The sequence below is a fragment of the Mustela nivalis genome (genome assembly GCF_964662115.1).
Source record: "Mustela nivalis genome assembly, chromosome: 9".
Classification (NCBI taxonomy): domain Eukaryota; kingdom Metazoa; phylum Chordata; class Mammalia; order Carnivora; family Mustelidae; genus Mustela; species Mustela nivalis.
The window spans coordinates 12572721-12593315 of record NC_139028.1 but is presented as its reverse complement, the minus strand read 5'-3'; the positions used below and the strand labels follow the sequence as shown (position 1 = coordinate 12593315).

Sequence of the window (20595 nt, the reverse complement as noted above, 5' to 3'; positions counted from 1 at the left end):
TGTAGGGCTGGATCCTGTGACCCCAAGATCATGACCTGAGCTAAAATCAAGAGTTGGTTGCTGGACTGACTGGGCCACCCAGGTGCTCTGAGAGAGATACTTTTGAGTTGCAAAAGATACATATTCACAATTGTAATCCCCTTTTAATAAATGGTCTAAAGAAGGGGAGATCAGGGGCCTATTGGCAGTTGTTGCTAGAACAAATAGTAAAATTTCTTGGCAGCATTTGTAGTTTTCTCAGGCAGGCATTGTGATGGGGAAGCTGGGGCCCTCCTGGGGATGTGGCTTTTTGCGGCCAGAAGTCATGATCCAGTTTGGTCTAGTTTTTTAGTGCAGGGTTTAGGAGGAGTTATGTGCCAACAGCAGGCACTGTTAGCCCAGTTTCACAGGTGAGGAAATCCAAGCACAGAAAGAAAGAACTCGCACAGGGTGGTACAGCTAGTAAGTGGTAGAGCTGAGATTTGAACGCAGAACACTGTTATTATACTGTCTCACAGCACTCACGGAGACCCTGGGGAAACGGTGACAGCTATGACGTAATCTTTGTCCTCAAAGAAAGAGCTCATAGTCCAATGGAAGGGGCCAAACATTAGAATAGTTACAGTTATTCTAACTATAGTTATAATAGTTATAGTTATAATCAGTGCAGTGTCAAAAATACCCCTTCGGGGCGCCTGGGTGGCTCAGCGGGTTAAGGCCTCTGCCTTTGGCTTAGGTCACGACCTCAGGGTCCTGGGATCGAGCCCCTGCATTGGGCTCTCTGCTCAGCGGGAAGCCTGCTTCCTCCCCTCTCTCTGCCTACTTGTGATCTCTGTCTGTCAAATAAATAAATGTATCTTTTAAAAAAAAAAAAAAATCCCTTCAACTATCTTCCTCCTGTCTAAGCTTTCTAACCTGATTTCTCCTTTTAGCCACTTCTTGCTGTCCCCAGCCCACCAGACACCACACCAGGGCCTCAACCCTGTTCCATCCTCAGTCCCACTCATTCTGACTCCTCTTCCTCCTCACTGTCTCTCCTCCTGACGCTCTTCTGACTCTCCAGTTTCAGAATGATGTTTCTGGTCTCTCAGTCACTCGGGCCCTGTCCTGTTCAGAAATGATCTATGTCTCCTCTTTCCCTCACGTCTCTGTAGTCACCAAGTCCTACGGAAAGTACTAGAACTTTTCTTTTGTCCTGCTCCTGTCTCTCTCTTTTGCTCGGTTGCTGCAGGCCCTCCTGCCTCTCGCTTCCCTGCGAAGCCGTCCAGGCGGCCTGCCCTGCCTGCCTCAGCTCCGCCTGCACAGACCCTGTGGGTTAGTTCCGGTAGCTCGTGGCTGTTCTTCCAGGCGACTCAGCATTTTCTCTCTAGACATAAAGATTTGTAATGAGAGTTTTGGCTGTTTATGAACTGTTTTGGAATACATTTTATTTAATTTCCTAAATTTATTTTGTTTGCTAACTTTGAAGACTTTCAAGTGGGTGCAGAGTGGGATCGGAGCATCAGCCAGCGGTCTCTGCTCTAAACAATGTACGCCTCCCTCTCCCTCTCTTGGTCAGATGCAGCCATTTCTGTTTTTAGCTCCTGTTCTTTATTGCCTCGCTGGAAACCTCCCTTCTAGATGACTCCATGTTCCTCTTGCCCTTCTGTGCTCAGCTCAGGTTGACTTCTGTTTTGAAGTTCTTCCAGATTTTTCCCGTTAACGGCGATCTTATTTTTTTTCGAATTCATGTCACATCAGAAGACTCTGCAGTTAACACTTAACTGTGTCAAGATACGTTATTCTTTCACTGTTTCATGTTTGTCTGTTTTCCTCAACTAATTTTTAAGCTTGTCGAAAGGATGACCTGTGTATTGTAGTTGTAGGCTGCGGAGTGCTGAGACAGTAAATAGGCATGTGTGTATCTGCCCATTATCACTCATTTATCTTTTCAGCACATTTTTATTGAGCACCTACTATGTCTGACTTTCCTGCTGTCTTGGAGTTTACATCCTGATGGGGAGATTAAGCTATGAAGCAAATCATCACAAATTGTGCTAAATTCTGTGACTGAAATAAGTAGGTAATGGCATGATGTAGGGTGTTGATTTGGATAGTGTGAAGGCCTTTGTGGGAAAGGGCTCTGTAACTACTTGCTGACTTACATATTTTAGAAGGAAAACACAGTCCTCTGGGGCTCTTATATCTGTATTTAAAAATTATGGATATAAATATACATAATATGTATAGCTTAAAAAATATTAAAAAACCTAAATCACCATATGGCTTAAGAAATACCTTTGATGCTTTTGTGTGTCCCTTTTGTATCACATTCCTCTCCTCATGCCAGAAACAAGTTCTGTCCTGAATTTTGTGTTTATTATTTCTTTGCATGTTGCTATATGTGTATTTTTAAACAATATATGGCTTACTTTGGGTTTTGAACTTTTTGTAAATAGAATCATACCATATATTCTGTAAATTTTGTTTTCTTTTTTCTTCCTCTTTCTTCCTTTCCTAACCTTATGTTTGTAGAATTTGTCTGTGGCACATTTTTACCTAGGACTTCACTAGTGAGGGGATATGTCACCTGTGGGTAATGTGGTGCCATTAATAGAGCTAAAGCATTGGAACATTTTTAGAACGCTCAGAGGTGCTCTTGCTTCTTTGATGTTCTTGCTTTTTTGTTACCTTCTTAAATATCCCTTTGTTGTCCAGGCGTCAGTTTGTTTTCACTTCTCTTGGTTGGTGAAAAGTCAAATAAGCCTTTGAAAAAATGATTACATAGAAATATTTATAAACTACAGAATATATGAATAGCATTGTTATAACTTCCGTTAGGATTCTTAAAGTTGTCGTTTTCTACCTTTTTCTTTTTTCCCCAGTACTGTCATGTACAGCAACCATCACAGTAATTACAAACTCACTAAAACCGAGAAGAAATTCTTAAGGAAACAGATTAAAGCCAGGCATACTTTGCTGAGACACGAAGGCGTTGAGACAGTGACCTATGCCACTCAGGTAACCAAAAACTTACTGTTTGAATGTGGTCGTCTCGCCATGTTAATGTGTCATAGTCACATTTGTTACTAATTGCTCAGAGAAGAAGGCTGTTCCCCTTCAGTCTTGTGTTATGTCTCTGTTCAGTATACACAGGACAGGACCTACTAACTTTCTATTTTGGGGAAACACTGTATATAGAATTTGCAAAGCATCCTTCTATTCATTATTGTGTTTAATCCCTTAGGAATTCTTATGTGAGGAGTAGAGAACTAAGGCTCTGACCGGTGGTGTGTCCTTTGAGAGAATGGCTGAACAGAAAACTAAACCTCAGTCTTTTGTATCCTAATGTTCTCTTTCCCCTCTCTTCCTAACTCCCATTTTTGTTACAAGTATTTTGATTATGTTCTATAAAACAGGTTTAATTTATCAGACCTTATTTACAAAGACTTTTCATTTTTTAATGGCAATAATTATATATATTGTACTATAATATGTATCAATTATACATATGAGGGACTATGAGACTTCTTGGACTGTGGGTTAAGAAGAACTCAGTTTAACTCTTACCTTTTCCTCTTATTTGTACATGAGCAGTCCCTTTGATCTCAGCTTTCTTTGTTTGTAAAGACACAGTATTGCGTGTGTTTTTATTCCATTGGATTAGATTCTAGAAGTATGTGACAGTATTTATTCATTGTTAAAATTCCACGTGAATCCAATTTTTTTTTTTTTTTTTTGGTTCTTAGGGGTAGGAAGGAAGATCAGCCATCATCTAACCAAGGGCCAAACACAATGCCCTTGAGAAGGTGAAGCTGGGATTAAAACTTGGGTTTCAGACCAGTGCTCTTCCCTTGTATCACATTACACTGTCTTCTGTGCTGTGTGATAGTTTTAGAAATTAATCGGTTAAGGGAGATTTATTTATTCACTTATTTATTTAAAGATTTGTTTATTTTAGAGAGAAAGAGAGCAGGGTGGAGGGAGATGGAGAGGGAGAGAGAAAATCTTAAGCAAACTCCATGTTCAGCACAGAGCCCGGTGTGGGGCTTCATCTCACGACCCTGAGGTCATGACCTGAGCTGAAATCAAGAGTCAGATGCTTCCCGCCGAGCAAGGAGCCCGATGGGGAGCTTGGTCCCAGGACCTTGGGATCATGATGTGAGCCTAAGGCAGACGGGTAACGACTGAGCCACCCCGGAAGCCTGCTTCTCCTTCTTCCTCTGCTGCTCCGCTGGTTGTGTTCCCTCTCTCACTGTGTCTCTCTCTGTCAGATAAATAAATAAAATCTTAAAAAAAAAAAAAAAAAAGAGTCAGACACTCAGTCAACTGAGCTACCCGGATGCCCCTGTTGAGGGAGATTTAAATTTAGCAGGTAATAGGCCTGTACATAGATTAGACACAGTATAAATGACTTCAGAGAATTAAGCCAAATTCCTATAAAGAGGACAGCCTACATCATAGATTAGAAGTCATAGGACGGCACACACACTGCTGTTTCTGCCAAGAGCCATCGAGGTTGTGAGGCCTTCAGAAGATGAAACTGACTTCATCTCTGTTCTTCTCTTCCCAAATGTAACTTGCTTTCTTTTCCTTCTAGAGGTGTAAGGAAAGAAATGGTTAATTTTTTTTTTTTTTCCTGCCTCTGAGGCTGTTGCTAGTGGATCTGTTTTTTTAGATTTCTAGAAGCTTAAACCTCACCTTCATGGCTTCCAAATCGTCTTCTTATTTGGTCTTGGTTATTTTTTCTCCACAATATTTTTACAAGAAAGGAATAAAATTCTGGAAGAACCTCTAATTGCATATTATCTATCCAGGAGAGAACAAATGTTCTTTTCATGATGCGTGCTAAGTATACATGCCTTTATGCACATTCGTAGCCATAGTGTTTTTTTTAGAGCAGTGGTCCTCAAATTGTCAGGACTGAAGATAACTTTAAAAAAATTCTGAATTCTTTACTTCACATTATTGGGAAACTTGCTTGCTCGAACAATTATAAATAAGACACTTTCTGTTTTTAATTATATTGTGTGACTCACATACAGTAGGAAATAAATTCCTCCCTTTCCTCCCCTCTGCACTTGTTTTTGTGTGGTTTGCCTTTAGAATTGCCCACAGATCACTTAAACAGCATCCTTGAGGACCATTAGTATTCCTCAAGTCACACCTCACCATGCTCCTCAGTTTCTAGAAGAGGTCACGGACCCTTGACATTTATAACACCTTCGCAATTCCTAAGATTTGGGAATACAGAAATATTTTTGTAACTATGGCTGCATGTAACCAAATTATTTTAGTACTTTATAAACCCTGTTGAATGAGGTCCAAGGCAAGCCATCTTAGACTAAATTTTTAATCATGTTTTATATCATTGTATTAGTGTTTTGGTTCATCATGTGTATCTGTGTGTTTGCAAACATATAAAGTATTGGGTCTTCCGTGATAGCACAGAGCTTTACTTTTGTTGTTCAGTTTTATAATAATCTATTACACTCTTTTAGGTCAAGTTTCTAGATATCACCATTTGGTGGTGTATATGAAACTAATACGTTACATTCTGATCTCCTGTTTTGTATATAAAATCAGGGCTCGGCAGAGTACTGTCCCCAGGTCAGATCTGGCTTGTAAGCTAAGAACGAGTTTTACATTTTCAAAGCGTTGTTGAAAATGAAAAAGAGCATGTGACAGAGACTTGCCTGAGAAGCCTAAAATATTTACTGTCTGGCTGTTTTCAGAAGTTTGTCAATACCTGATATAAGCAATAAAACTGATAAGAGTAAGCCATCAGTGGTTTACTTCTCTTAGTCTACAAAGTTTTTAGGAGTCATAGATTATAAATTAAAAACCTTAACATTGTGTAGAGTGTTTTATACGAAGTGTTAGGCCATAAGCATCAGAATAAAAATAGGAAACTCCCCCCTCTACCCCCCCAACAAACCCCTTCAATAAGATTTCGCACAGGACTGCAAATAACAGGAAGTAAGCATGAAATAGAACTAAGGAAAATGTTTAATTGCAAAATGACTGAATTACTGAGACACAGAGGAAAATTTTCCTGTTTTATATTCAGCAGAAACTGTAGTAACTTCATATCATGGTTATATCAATGTGGTTTCTGGAAACCGACAGAAACAGGTTTGAAACCCAACTCCTCCCTCGCTACCGCAACTTAATTTCTCTGCTATTCAGTGTCTACTCTGTGAAATGGGGCTAATATCACGTACTTTGTAGGCTTTGTTGTGAGGGTTAAGTAGATTAAGGTAGGGATAGTCTGGCAGAAATTAATATGTAACTCCTATTCCTTGTCTTCCATCTATTTCTCTTTCATTGTGTTAAACTTGTAAGTAGTAATAAATGTGAGATTTTAATGTGTATGTATAGCCATTAAGAAAGGAATATTTTTTACTGCAAAGTCTATTTAAAAATCAGTGTTATTTATATCATAGGTATACTTTTTAATCTGTACTATTTAATAAATTGGTTTATATACTATGGATGAAATTAGAAAACCAAATAACCCCCATAAGGAAACCTTTTTTCCCCATCTCAGGAGACCCCCCCCCCCCCCGCCTGCTCTCTTCATTACACCTTTGTGGAAATCTTATTTTAAAAAAAAACTTACTTTGTTTCATTTTAAAATCTTATTTGAAAACAAATGGGTTGATGCTAATTGCTCATGTCTTTTTTCTTCTTCTTTTGTTTTTTTAAAGAGTCTGGTTGTTGCCAATGGTGGATTGGGGAATGGTGTGGGCAGGAGCCAGCTGCTCCCCGCGTTAGAGAAGTGTGGCCTGGTGGATAGTCTCCTGATGCCCCCTAATAAGCCCTACTCATTTGTGAGATACAAAACTGCAGAAGAAGCCAGGAAAGCCTACGTCACCCTCAATGGAAAAGAAATAGTGGGTGATTTAGGACAAAAGATCATTCTGTACTTGAACTTTGTGGAAAAAGGTATTAGTATACAGGTGTCTTTTATGTATTTATCTATTTAAAGATTTTATTTATTTGACAGAGAGATCACAAGTAGACAGAGAGGCAGACAGAGAGAGAGAAGGAAGCAGGCTCCCTGCTGAGCAGAGAGCCTGATGTGGGGCTTGATCCCAGGACCCTGAGATCATGACCTGAGCCGAAGGCAGAGGCTTTAACCCACTGAGCCACCCAGGTGCCCCTACAGGTGTCTTTTAAAAGCAGTCGTTCGTTTTTTGGGAGTTTTCTATTCATACCCACATTAGGAGGTTCAGTGATTGTGAAACCAGACAGGAACTCAGTTAAGCAGCCCCGTTTTGTCTCACAGGTGCTGCTGACCCACCTCGTGTGTGCAGGCCAGTCGTGGAAGGGACGTGGGTTAGGCATAGCCTGCCTTTAAGGGGCTGGCCCTACTGCCCACATTATCCATGTGACTTATTTTGGAACCCTGTTACCTAATTGTTTTTTGTCACAATTTAACATTGGAGATTCAGATTGCCAGTTTTATAGCGTCTACCCAGAAACTTTTAATCGCTTAAAAATCAGTTGTGATCCGAGTAATTGTGTGCCAGACTTGCTATTTATGGGGGAACACCTCCAGCCAGCAGCGGTCCCCTAAGCTCTAGAGTGGCCGTGTCCAGCAGAACGTTCTGTGATGATGGCAACGTTCGTACATTCACAGGCGCACTGTCCAATGTGATTGTGTGATTACGGAACTGGTTTTTTAATTTACTTTTATTTAAGGAAATATAAATAAAATCTTTGTAGACTGATATACAGGACTGCTAAAGAGATTATTACATCTTTTCACCACTGTCCCATGGAAATAAGATGTACTGAGATGAACTTTGATGTAGACATCCGATCTCCCATTATACTTATTTGTCATCTATTTAGGCAACTTAACGTTTTGTTCAGGTACCCCAGGGATGGGTAGGTGATAATCTGACCAAATTTATGTTTTTGTAAAATAAGACTTAGGAAACTTATAAACTTTTGAACTAAAGACTTTATAAAGATATATTTTAAGAGTTATAATTCTCAGTATCTATATGTATTTAATTTAAAATATGACATAAGCTTTAGATTTAAAAAACTATGATCTCTGTATTGCATGTGTTTATGACCAGCTTTTGAAAATTGAATGGTTTGGGAGTAATTTTTTTTTTTAATTTTATTTATTTATTTGACACAGCCACAGCGAGAGAGGGAACACAAGCGGGGGAGTGGGAGAGGGAGAAGCAGGCTTCTTGCTGAGCAGGGGGTCCCATGCAGGGCTGTATCCCAGGACCCTGGGATCATGAGAAAGTACTGTCCTTCGGTTTTCCCGCAGTCAGTATGTTAAAGGCTCAATAAGAAATTGCACAGAGTTCTGGACTGTACCTTATTCGAAATCCCACATTAGATCCAGATGTATTTCCAAGGCTGTTGTTAGGAAATAAATCTTAGTAGAAACAAACAGATAACAGAACTGTGTCACAAATGTTTTGATACTGATTTTGATAATTACTACCAGAGAGCCACTGACTAGGAAACACAAGGGGGTATTTCTCATTCTATTTTTTTTTAAACTATTTTTAGGAAAAGTAAGTATGAATTACTTGTACTGTAAATTGCCTATCTTTAAGTAATTTTCCCCAAAGCGTTTCTTACATAATTTGAATAAGTAATGTAATGCCTAACATGTAGTAAACACTTAGTAAATATTTATCAGGTGATTCACTATTTGTGTTTCTAAAACAATAATAAAATCTAATAGACATTTATATTATTATTTTTGAGAATTTTTATGTTAAATGATTCAAGATCGAAAACTCTTCAGTAGAAAAATTGTAGAGATCCCATCTGTAGCATGAACAATGAGATCTCTAATGGTAAATGAATTGCATTATTCCCTTTAATTATAAATCCGTTCTTCTTTTTCTTTCACTGCTACACTATCTTAAACTTTGAAGGGCATAAGGATTCAAATTATTTTAATATAAACTGAATAACTCTTTATAGGATGATATTTTTATTTCTTTAGAATATGTTTTTTGTTGTTTTAGCTTTTCCTGTTACTGGACCATAGCTAGCATCAAGAACTTAAGGGCAGGGCGCCTGGGTGGCTCAGTAGTTAAGCGTCTGCCTTCAGCTCAGGTCATGATCCCACGGTCCTGAGATCAAGTTCCTCATCTGTCTCCTTGGTCTGCGAGAAGCCTGCTTCACCCTAAGGGCAAAAATGAGCATTTAAATTTTTGTTTTCGATATTTAGAGACAGTCTGGCTTTTTAATAGAGTGGCAAACTGTAGATATTATGGCAAACCTTGTTTCTTAGTAAGATTTAAAAAGTAACTCAGTTGTGTTCCAATAATAATTAAGTAAACACTGTTTTTTATTTGCTGTTGGCTAACTGTGGTGGATGCACTGTACCATAATTTTTATCTTGGTTTTCATTTTTGTATTTTCCTATGTCATGTGCTTTTAGTTCTTATTTCTGAATATGAGGATTGGGAACTTTATGAACTGGTAAATGGCCTCTGGACAGAATTATTTGTATTTAGGAACTTTAAGATCTGTCTGTGACTGTTTTGTTTTGGTTTCCCAAGCACAATGGAAAGAGTTGGGGCTTCAGGCCTTACCTCCTGGCCTCATGGTAGTAGAAGAAATTATTTCTTCTGAGGATGAGAAAATGCTTTTGGAAAGCGTTAACTGGGCAGAGGATATAGACGATCAAAATGGTAAGTAAAACTTCTAAAATACGATTAAATGTCTGCGAAATGCCATGTCAGCGCTTCTCCTTTCCTCCTCCTTTGCTTTATTAAAATTTCTAATATTTCCTCAAAATTACTTGAAGTAGCCTAGATCTAATATTAGGTAAGTCATGCCAACATTTCTTAAGGGCATTAATAATAAATGACATTTATATAGTTATCAATTTTAACCTCCAAACTAATTAATATTCATTAGCTAACATTTGTAGAGCCAACATTGGTAAGCCCTTTCACATACATTATCTTCTTTGATCCTCTCCCCTCCACCCCCACAAGGCACATTTCCAGTGTGGGATCAGCAGCTCAGCACCTTGCTGCCACAATGCAGTGAGAGCCTCCTGGATTTATTTGCAAATGAGAGTTCCTCTGACTCTTCCCAGATCATAAATGGTCTTGTGAGTGGCAGCGTCCATAGTTGACTCTTCCGGGTTGATGGGATGAAACTCCAAGGCTTTGTAACCATTTTAGATGGAAAAGAACTGCAGAGATGAGGTAGAAGGGTTAAATTTTTTTTTAATGGTTAATTTTTAATTTTCATTTATTTATTTTTATTTTTATTTTTTGAAAGATTTTATTTATTTATTTGACAGAGAGATCACAAGTAGGCAGAGAGGCAGGCAGAGAGAGAGAGAGAGAGAGAGAGAGGAGGAAGCAGAGCAGAGAGCCCGATGTGGGACTGGATCCCAGGACCCTGAGATCATGACCTAAGCCGAAGCAGAGGCTTAACCCACTGAGCCACCCAGGTGCCTAGAGTGGTTAATTTTTTAAAGATAATCCAGTAGTTATCAAAAATTACCATTCCTAAAGGAGTCCTGACTCACAATTTTGACTTTGAAATAGACAAAGGAATGCAAATATTTTTCTCTCAAATAGTTTCCTTTCTTTTCTTCATTTAGTTCAAAAATCCTTGAAGCACAGGAGGGTAAAGCATTTTGGTTATGAATTCCACTATGAGAACAACAACGTAGATAAAGACAAGCCATTACCAGGGGGTAAGTAATTGCTAATAAACCACAAATGCTGGCTCAGGAAAGAAAGATTTAATGTACTGGAAGTATGTCATAGTGTGTTTTGTTTGCCATTTCTAGGTACACTGTTGAAATAGCTGATTAAAGTTAAAACATTTACATTACATTCATAGTGAGTTTTTGTGAAAACTGGATACATGTAGCTAAGGCTAAAGTTCCTCTTGAACACTGTCCTCACTCCCACACCTCTCAGAAGCAGTACTGTTAACAGGTGAGGACACTTGCTGTAACAAAGGAGTTTACGTCCATGCAGAGAGACTGTAGAAGTGTGTAGTTGTTAACATGTAGTGTTAGAGTGTGTGTGTTACATGTTCACATCTCACGTGGATGCCTCCAACTTGTTCTTCTCCTTTATTAAATGTTTTGGAGATCTGCCGTGAATATTCTTCGTGTTCAGTGTTCGACAGTGGTTTACTCAGTTAGTTCACTGTTGGTAGACACTTAGGTTGTTTCTAGTTTTTAGCTTTATAAGGGCTGCTGTGTGTGTCTTTGTGTATATCTCTTAAGCAGGAAGCAAGAATTTCTCAAGGGAGACTGCTAAGTAGTAGAATTGTTATGTCAAAGCTGTGTTCATTTAAAAATGTTAACAGATACTGGGAAACCGCCCCCAGCTCAGCTGTATCGCCATGGTTCTTACCCAGCGTGGACCTCCTTCCTGCCGCCTCTACCAACATGTGATACAATAAAACTTTTAACTTTATAATTTCCTGATTACTAGTGAGGTTGGCCATTTTTATTTACCTTTCTGTGAATTCCCCTTCATATCCTTTGCCAGTTTTTGCTACTGGGTTGACTGATTAATAAGATTTTATTGTATGATCTGTAAATTAAACCTTTGGTAGGACTGTGTGGGACTTACGTTTATTTGTATGACTTTAATCTTACTGAAAGCTTATTTTCCCTCATAAAATAACATTTCTGACTTCAGTGAAAGTAAGTTACTTTTACTTTGAAAACTATTTTGTTTTTGTTTTTTAAATATTTAGTTTTTTGAGTAATGTCTACACCTAACATGGGACTCAGTGGGACTTAAACTCATAGCCTGAGATCAAGAGTCGCATGTTCCTCAGACTGAGCCAGCCAGGCACCCCGAAAACTGTGTTTTTTAGAAGGAAATAATTTAGGGGTGCATGGCTGGCTCAGTTGGAAGAAGGAGCGACTCTTGATCTTGGGGTCATGAGTTCAAGCCTCACATTGGGTGTGGAGATTATTCAGAATAAATCAGTTAAATTTAAATTTAATTTTAAAAAGTGGAATGATTTAAAATAACAAGAAAGAGTCATCAGGCTAATTTCCAGTTTATAATAGTAAATTTTATAATTTTATTGCTGCCTTACAAAATGTCGAAATTGTGAGCAAAATTTTTCTTTTGGATATTTTGTTTCACTAAAAATAAAATAACTTTAAAAGATTCTGAAGGTTTCATTTTTATTTTGTTTTGTCTTAGCAGTTTATTGTTATATTTAGATCTTGACTGCTAAATAAAAGCTGTGATTTTTCTCACAGTGGCTTTTCTAATTCCTTTTTTTTAAAATTATTTTATTTATTTATTTGACAGACTGAGATCACAAGTAGGCAGAGGCAGGAGGTGGGGGTGGAGAAAGCAGGCTCCCTGCTGAGCAGCGAGCCCGATGTGGGGCTTGATCCCAGGACCCTGGGATCATGACCTGAGCCATAGGCAGAGGCTTTAAACCACTGAGCCACCTAGACGCCCCGGCTTTTCTAATTCTTGAGTAAAACATGCAAAGTAAATATTTTAATGTTTTGTCTTTATGATTACTGACATCAGGTCTTCCTGACATTTGGGATAGCATTCTGGAGAAGTGGTTGAAGGAAGGCTTCATTAAGCACAAACCCGATCAACTGACTGTTAACCAGTATGAACCCGGACATGGTGAGTATTTTCTTATTTTCACCTTGCAATCATATATTTCATGACTGAGTAGATTCCTTAACTCTCTAAAATCAAAGGTATGATTTTTTAGCATAAACTAACTCTTTGCATTAATTTGCTTGTGTCTGTTACCTGTGTTGGCTATTTAACCCCCTGCAGATTTACACATTAATCCCTTGGGGAATTTGTGTCTCAAAGTGTAGATAAGCAGACTGGCCCCTTCCCTGTCTGTGGTCTTTTTTTTTGTTTGTTTGTCTCAGCATTTCATTCAGACAGGGGGAGGAGACTGTTGCAAAGACACAGGAGGCCTGTGTGGTGGGAGAGCCACTTAGCTTACGGATACCCAGAAGAAGGCTGCTTGGCTGGATGGTCTTGCTCTTGCTCTTCCTTCCTTCTCTGAGAATGTGACGACAATTCTAGGATGATATGTTAGTAAAAGTCTTTAGTCTCCTGAGTTTTTTTGCACTTTTTAGCAGTATCTCTGTGGGGTATTTGTAGTAGTGAAATGCTCTTCAGGATTTTCGCAATGGCAGACATCATGGGGCTTGGGGTATTTTCCTGCTTTTATCACAATGTATTGTAATTACATAGGTACCTGTCAGTCTTTCTATTGGTGTGTATGCTCCCTGAGGACAGGGCTCTGTCTTCCTGCTTTATATACTCCTGCCACGCAGCAAAGTCCTTCTTGGGAGATGCTCAGTGAAGGTAGTTGAGCAGTTGATGTCGAAATGATGCGTGTGTCTAGTCTTCACACCCGGCTCTTGCTTGTGTTCTGCTTGTGCTTGGGGATCCCATGTTCACTGGTAAACAGCACTTTGGCATTGATCTGCCGCGCGTACTCTTGGGCTGGGATTGGGTGAATGCCCCAGGTAAGCAGCAACTCGCATCTGGGTGTCAGAGCGGAGCCAGTGGCTCTTGGCCGTGAAGTGGAGAGATTTTCCGTTCAGGTTTGGTCTGATGTCATGGAGTCACATTCACCCTCAGCGTTTGCTTTTCACTAAATGATGGTACCTTCCTGAGAGCAGCCGTGTTCTCCCCGGTATAGTGTGAGGCTGTGTGTGTCTTCAATCTACTGAAAGGACAAATGAAATGACCTATTATTTTATTTTCTGTCCCAGGAATTCCTGCTCATATTGACACACATTCTGCTTTTGAGGATGAGATTGTTTCTCTCAGTTTGGGGTCAGAGGTAAATGTTCAAACATTTTCATTAGCCGTCAACAACTCTTACCTTATACGATGCTGTTTCACGGGATTTCCTACACTTAAGTAAAATGAGGTAGGATTTAAACCTAAGTAAAGGTGCTAATAGCACCTTTATATCTTATAGAATATAAAGTGATCATAGCCTCTTCTTTCAGGTGTCTGAAGTTTTATGCATCAGCTGATCAGATGGTAGGAAAACCCCTGTTTTTTTCACATATTTTTACACATTTCACTTTGTAGCTGGTGAAGACTAGCCAGACTCCCCTCCTGACGTGCCGCAGTGCCACCTAGTGGCAACAGATGGTGGCTGCGCGCACAGGAAAAGGAACACAAAACTAAAATGTGTGTCCAGAATTTTGATACTTTTCCACATAGATTACCTGATTCATTCCCTTCAGAAACTCTGAGAAGTCCACGATAATATGCTGATTTTTACAGACGAAGAATATGAGGTTCATGTTTATTCATCGACTTGTTTGTATAGCTGCACTTTCCTTGAGCTGCTCAAGAAGATAGAAAAAGCATGATTTAAAGGGATGGGTGCAGACTGCAGGTATAATTTTAGTTAGAAATCAGTATTTTAAGTCCAGAAGAACCTTTAAAATATCAGGTCCTCTAATCTAACCAGAGGTTGCTTCAAAATCTGATCTTGTTTCTAGAGGTGAATACTGTTTCCTAGGTTGTTTTGTTTTGCCTTTGTGAGGTCCCTATCACTAGGTTTTTGGTGCTTTGGCTTTTTAAATGATGCTGAACTCATGTGATGATGGCAGTGCTGTGACGTGAGAGTTAGTACTCTTTGATGTGTCTTGTCACCCACATGTGTGGATTTTTATTAAATGCTTTATAAATAAGGAGGACACGTAGGAAAAACAAAGAGCTCTTCTCTGTCTGGCTTGTTTTTATTTTACCTGTTATCCTGGCTTGAGGCTTTAGGGGACCCGTAAGTAAAGAATGGCTTTGTCTTTTCCTCTCAACTGTCTAACCAGCTGAGAAAGGAGACACAGCTGGAGATCAGAGTGTCGGCTTTACTACTAAGAAAACATGGCAGAGAATGGCTTTAGATCTGTAGCCACATGGACGTATTAATACTTCACATCTGAATTAAAGTGACTTGCTGTGCTTGTCACTGGTGCAGCCAGACAGCTGGAGACCTTGCTTGTGGAGGCAAGAGCTTCCTCTCTAACAGGACATGAAGGAGCACATATTAGGTTCTGCAGACCGTGTAGATCTGAAAAAGAGAGCAAGCGAAGAGCTCAGCTGAGCGAGCGTGGCCCCAGTCTAGCTACTGCCCTGAGCCAGGCCCTGTCTCCTGGGCAATTAAAAGTGAAGGGTTGGCGGGGGCACCTGGGTGGCTCACTGGGTTCCGGGACCAACCCTTGATTTCAGCTCAGGTCATGGTATCAGTCAGGGTTGTGAGATCGAGCCCTGAGTTGGGACAGTTGGCAGCGATTCTGCTGGAGATTTTCTCCCTCTGCCCCTCCCCCTGGTCACACGCATGCACTTGTGCTCTCTCTCTCTCCAAAAAGAAAAAAGAGTGAAGGAGTAGAGAGAAGCCAGGTATGTTGTTCCTTTGCTTTTACTCTGGTGGAAATTTCTGCCCCACCTACGGATATATGAGAAGTGAAACTAAATGTTCTTCCACCACTGGAAGTCAAAAGAAGGGAAAAGAAGGGAAAATGTGCCCTGCACTGATAATATGCTGCAGTTGTCACCTCCACTTGGTGTCTCTGAAGGCACATAATTTTTAGCCGCCAATTTGGATTATGGGGTTCTTGGCTAAAGCCGCCTTTGTAGTAGCAGGAAAGCATGCATGTTACGCTTTATGACAAGACCAATAGATTTTCTTGTTAAGAGATAGTTTTTGATGGGTAGCCAATCTTTGTAATTTGGGGGAAAAAGTATTTACTAGACATGTGTAAGTGTATCATGATATTTAAAAAGTTGACTGTATTTAGAGCCCTTTGTTTTATATGTAAAATGGGATTAACATTAGCTCCTGTCTGGCGGAAGGATTGTGAGTTAACTCTGTAAACTGTTTTCTAACTCAGAGCGGTTCATACGTGCAGACTTACTAAGGTAAGGTGCTTCTTTGGTCCCTTCCTGGAAGGTTTCACTTCTGTAACAGAGGGACGATCACGTTCCCAAGGCCTCAAAAAAAAGATTTCTGGTGGTCCCCAAAAAGGTGTCTTTCACCTTTTCTTCTTGCATTTACCCACTTTGCACCTGTTCTGTTTGCTTTTGACACTGTAGTTGTTTGCACTTTCTTCTGGCTCTGTGCCCGAGACCTAGAATCTGTCTCCCAGACTTCTGTCCCTTTTTCTTTATTTCTTTGACAGCCTTAATTATTGGAAGAAATTTACTATGGGATCTACTCCAGCTTCCATCCCATGGTAATAATTTGTCAGTGGCACCATTGTTTTTAGTGTTTTGTTTCTTGTTAGCTAAAATCCTTGAGATTATACTTAACTTTTTTTTTTTTTAAGATTTTATTTATTTATTTGACAGACAGAGATCACAAGTAGGCAGAGAGGCAGGCAGACAGAGAGGAGGAAGCAGGCTCCCTGCGGAGCAGAGAGCCCGATGCGGGGCTTTATCCCAGGACCCTGAGATCATGACCTGAGCTGAAGGCAGAGGCTTTAACCCACTGAGCCACCCAGGTGCCCCTATACTTAACTCTTAAAACTCTTTACTTGCTTCCTTTTCCTCGAAAATTTGTGAGAACTCCTAATTTGTTTTATTGAGTGTGATTGACACACGATATTATATTGATTTCAGGTATAACAGTGATTTGAAATGTATATACACTATAAAATGATCACCATAACAAGTCTGGTTACCTTCTGTCACCCTACAAAGTTAATACACATTACATCAAAATTCACGGAAAGACTGACCAAAGGGTCACTACAATGGGCACAGATAGCTGTGGGTTTAAACACAGAGATATTTGAAGAAGTAGTAATTTTATAAGAAGTTGGTTTGTCAGTAAATATTTTTTATTATGATGATTTTTGGAACTGAGTGGGGTGAACAACTGGGTGTCTGGTTAATGAAGGCTTTGTCTGTTGAATGCCTGCTAGAGGGCTCCGAATTCATTACATTACTTGTTCCCTCTCCAGGCTCATGCTTTTAGCAAATAGTTACTAAGTCCAGCTTGATCTTCTGAAATATATGGTACTGAGTAAAAATTTTCTGTGAAATGTTTTGAGCGACCCAGTTTCTCTGTTGCCAGCTGAGTAGTTTTGTAGATTCTGTGTTTTTTTTCCAAACTCTGTATATTTTGCCCCAGAGATGTTCTGATGCTGGAGTGATTCTTGTCGTGTCCTGTATGTCAGGGATGACTCATAGGGTACTTCTCTTTCAGGAGTGTGTTGCTTTAACAGACAAATGTTCCCTTGTTTTCTGATCCTCAGCACAAATTGGGGGAAGAAAACAAAGATACTTTCTTGATGGGGCTTGAAACAACTAACATAGTCCAGACCCTCAGCATCCTGACCTCATTTTTAGCCTCAAATTCAGCCTCAGAATGTGTATGTAGAAGCAACATTTATAGCCTCAGAAGCCACGCAGTTTCTTCTTATTTTTATCTTGCTTCCAGGCCCCAGACTTTATTCTTCTGCGAGTTCTTGGAATATTTACATTCTGTAAAGTTCTGTCAAATAAATTGTGTCTGCTATGTAGCTCCTTTCTCCCTTCTCCCTTAAAACTTGTTTGTGATATTTTCCATCATCTCTGTAATGCTCTCAGCATTGAAAGGATGACGATCTGCCATCCAAGTGGGTTATACTTGGGCCCGTGTGTTGGTGTGGGTGTGGGAGTGCGTGTGCAGGGACGCTCCGTAGCCGCAGCTGTGGTGTGGCTGTGTATGTTGGCGGAGGTGCATCGGCCACGTCTTTGTTTCCCTTTGATCCAGTGTGTCCCTAACATTAAGAACTAACGTGGACAAGTGGATCTGGTTTGTGATCCAGAAGGAGATGCTTTACCGTACTTGGTCGTGTTTGTTTTTATACCGTGAATTCTGTTTTCACTTAAGCACTTCCCCTACTAACTCATGTTCTGAAGATTCCAATTTTTGTGTAATTTTCTTATCTTTCAAGATATCTTGGAAGCCAAAATCCCCTTTTGTGTAAACAGGGCAATGGAGAGTCTGCTGACGATTCTCCCAGTGCCCTCCTGTCCTTCATATGCTGCAGGATCCACGCTGCCCTTACAGTGAGGAGAACGACGAGAGATTCGCCTGTTCCAGGGCCAGTAATCTGCTAAAAAAATCTGTTTCACAGCGTGACATCATGAACTAGAACGTTTTGTTGTATTTGGAGCCTTCCAAGTACCAATTCTTTTATCTTTTCAGGTAGAATTTGTACATTTACTTTGTAGCAAGACAGCAGCATTGTATCACTGCGGGTATGTAGAACTAGAATGAAATTTGTTGGTTGAGGGCAGAAAGCTACAATAGAGGCCTGTTTAGGAGATGCAGTAGAAACTGGTGATTGGCTGTTAACTAAGAGGTCACTTGAATTTGGGCATAATAATAATAAAAGATACATACATATTACAAACACTGTGTTTTAGCCTACCTGTAAATTCACTCACCAGTATTTTGATGTAGGGCCCTTCTTTCTGGGATGGTCCACAGTCTGCCTTGTCTTTCCAGCTTTCATTTCTTTAAAGTGAAGCAAAAACTTAAGATACCTGTGACATCTGAGTGATTGTATTTCCAAGATTTTATTAGTGAATTATCACATCTGTTACAATTCATTTTGTTTACTTGTACTGAGTCTTTTAGGAGCATCCAACCTTATGTATAGAGAAGAAAATTCTGTCTTTTCCTTTGTCAATTTCATTGGTTTCCATAATATATCATTAAGTAACTGCAAAATAAATGTGGATGCACTGAGTGCTTGACTTGTTAAGTATGTAGCTCGGGTAGTGAGAGTGGAAATGCGTGAAGGTGTTGGAGAGTTGCCTGTGATTTGGGGGCTGAGCATACCTTCCAGAAGGAATGCAGCATCTCGGTTGGTTAAATAGGTGTCTCTTAAAAGAGCTTTTATTTCTGTGACCTGCAGGATACAAAAATATTTCCAGCTTTGATTCCCCATTCCCCACCTCTGACTTTGGACCTGAACATCGAACTCTCTAAAAGACATTTTCTTTTTTCTAAGTCTGAACTCATCTTTGTTTTCAGCCGTTTACCACCCACCGCTCTTCTCCCCTACAAAACAAAATGAACTTTTGCTCTTCCTGAGTTTCCTGCTCTGTTTAATTGTCCGCCAGTGGATCAATTTAGAACCTGGGAAATAAGTTGTTTTTTTTTTTTTTTTTTAGGATTTTATTTATGAGTGAGAGTGAGAGAGCATGAGCTGGGGGGGAGGGGCAGAGGCAGAGGGAGAAGCAGACTTCCCGCTGAGCAGGGAGCCCCACATGGGGCTCCATCCCAGGATGCCGAAAACAGCTGCTTAACTTGAGCCACCCAGGCTCCCCAAGAACCTGGGAAATAGTTTTGACATAACATTTTTATGATAGTGAATTTTGCTTTCAGCTGCTGTTTTAACTACATCTGCCAATATTTTCTTTGAAAAACAGTTCCTTGTGGCATAATTGTCATGCACTAAACTGCACGGTTTTTTAAAAAAAAGATTTTGTTTATTTATTTGACAGAGAGAGAGATAACAGTAGGCAGGGATGCAGGCAGAGAGAGAGGAAGGGAAGCAGGCTCCCTGCTGAGTAGAGAGCCCAATGTGGGGCTTGATCCCAGGACCCTGGGATCATGACCTGAGCCAAAGGCAGAGTCTTTAACCCACCCAGCCACCCAGGCGCCCCTAAGCTGCGCGTATTAATATAGACGCTCATGGGGCGCCTGGGTGGCTCAGTTTTTAAGCGTCTGCCTTTGGCTCAGGTCACCATCCCACGGTCCTGGGATCAAGCCGCACATCGGGCTCTCTGCATGGTGGGAATCTTGCTTCTCCCTCTCCTGCTCTCCCTACTTGTGTTCCCTCTCTCATGCTCTGCTCTCTCTCAAATAAATAAATGAATAAAAATCTTAACAAAAAAATAAAACAAATGCTCATGAAAGCTTCATGGCTTTCAAGATGTTGAATGTGTCCATCATCCCCTGAAGTTTCCTTAACTCCTCCTGTTCCTCAGCACCTTACATCATGACTATTTTCCAGAGTCTCTTATATGGGAAGATGTATTCTTTGCTGTATGGCTTCTTTCACTCAACATAATTACCTGAGATGCATTCAAAGGCTAAACTTACTTGGTATCTTTTTTTGCTGAATAATATAAGAACTTCAGAAGTCTTTAACTCCGTTACTCCCTGATAATTTATATCCTTTTATTGTTGTGTCTATGAATTCTCTTACATTTTTTTTTAGATACTTCTTTGGCAGTTACAGTCAGTGTTCACTTAGACATACTGTTTCTGTTGCTCTTCATTCTTTTATGTCACACCTTCCGTCTGGGATCGTTTTTTTTTTTTATATAATGCAGCACCCTTGACATTCCTGTAGTCCAGGTCTGCTGCTGGCCATTCTCTTCCTCCCTCCCTCCCTCTCTTTCTTTCTTTCCTTCTTTCTTTCGTAGCCATTCTAAGAGTGGTGAGGTGATATCTCATTATGGTACCTATGGAAAAGTACTATCCTAAATACATTTTTTTTTTATGAGGAGAGATCTAGGGCTAGAGATGTAGTCATGACTATTATTGTTCTTTTTACTTTAGCTGTCTCATTTTGGTTACCTGTGTATATGAGTCTGTTAATTTATTTTGTTTAAGGAGGAAAGCTCAGAAAAT

At 39.9% G+C, this 20595-nt stretch overlaps 1 protein-coding gene across 2 annotated transcripts in view; it reads left to right on the top strand.

The window, feature by feature from the left end:
* ALKBH8 (alkB homolog 8, tRNA methyltransferase) overlaps positions 1–20595 on the top strand; it is a 51126-nt gene that overhangs the window by 2775 nt on the left and 27756 nt on the right. For both annotated transcript variants that reach the window (XM_082682758.1, XM_082682759.1), the window contains exons 2-7: positions 2844–2979; positions 6669–6906; positions 9510–9641; positions 10571–10666; positions 12492–12596; positions 13715–13785. In XM_082682758.1, coding sequence (XP_082538884.1) covers positions 2844–2979; positions 6669–6906; positions 9510–9641; positions 10571–10666; positions 12492–12596; positions 13715–13785 — 778 coding nt within the window. The remainder of the gene's footprint in view (positions 1–2843; positions 2980–6668; positions 6907–9509; positions 9642–10570; positions 10667–12491; positions 12597–13714; positions 13786–20595) is intronic.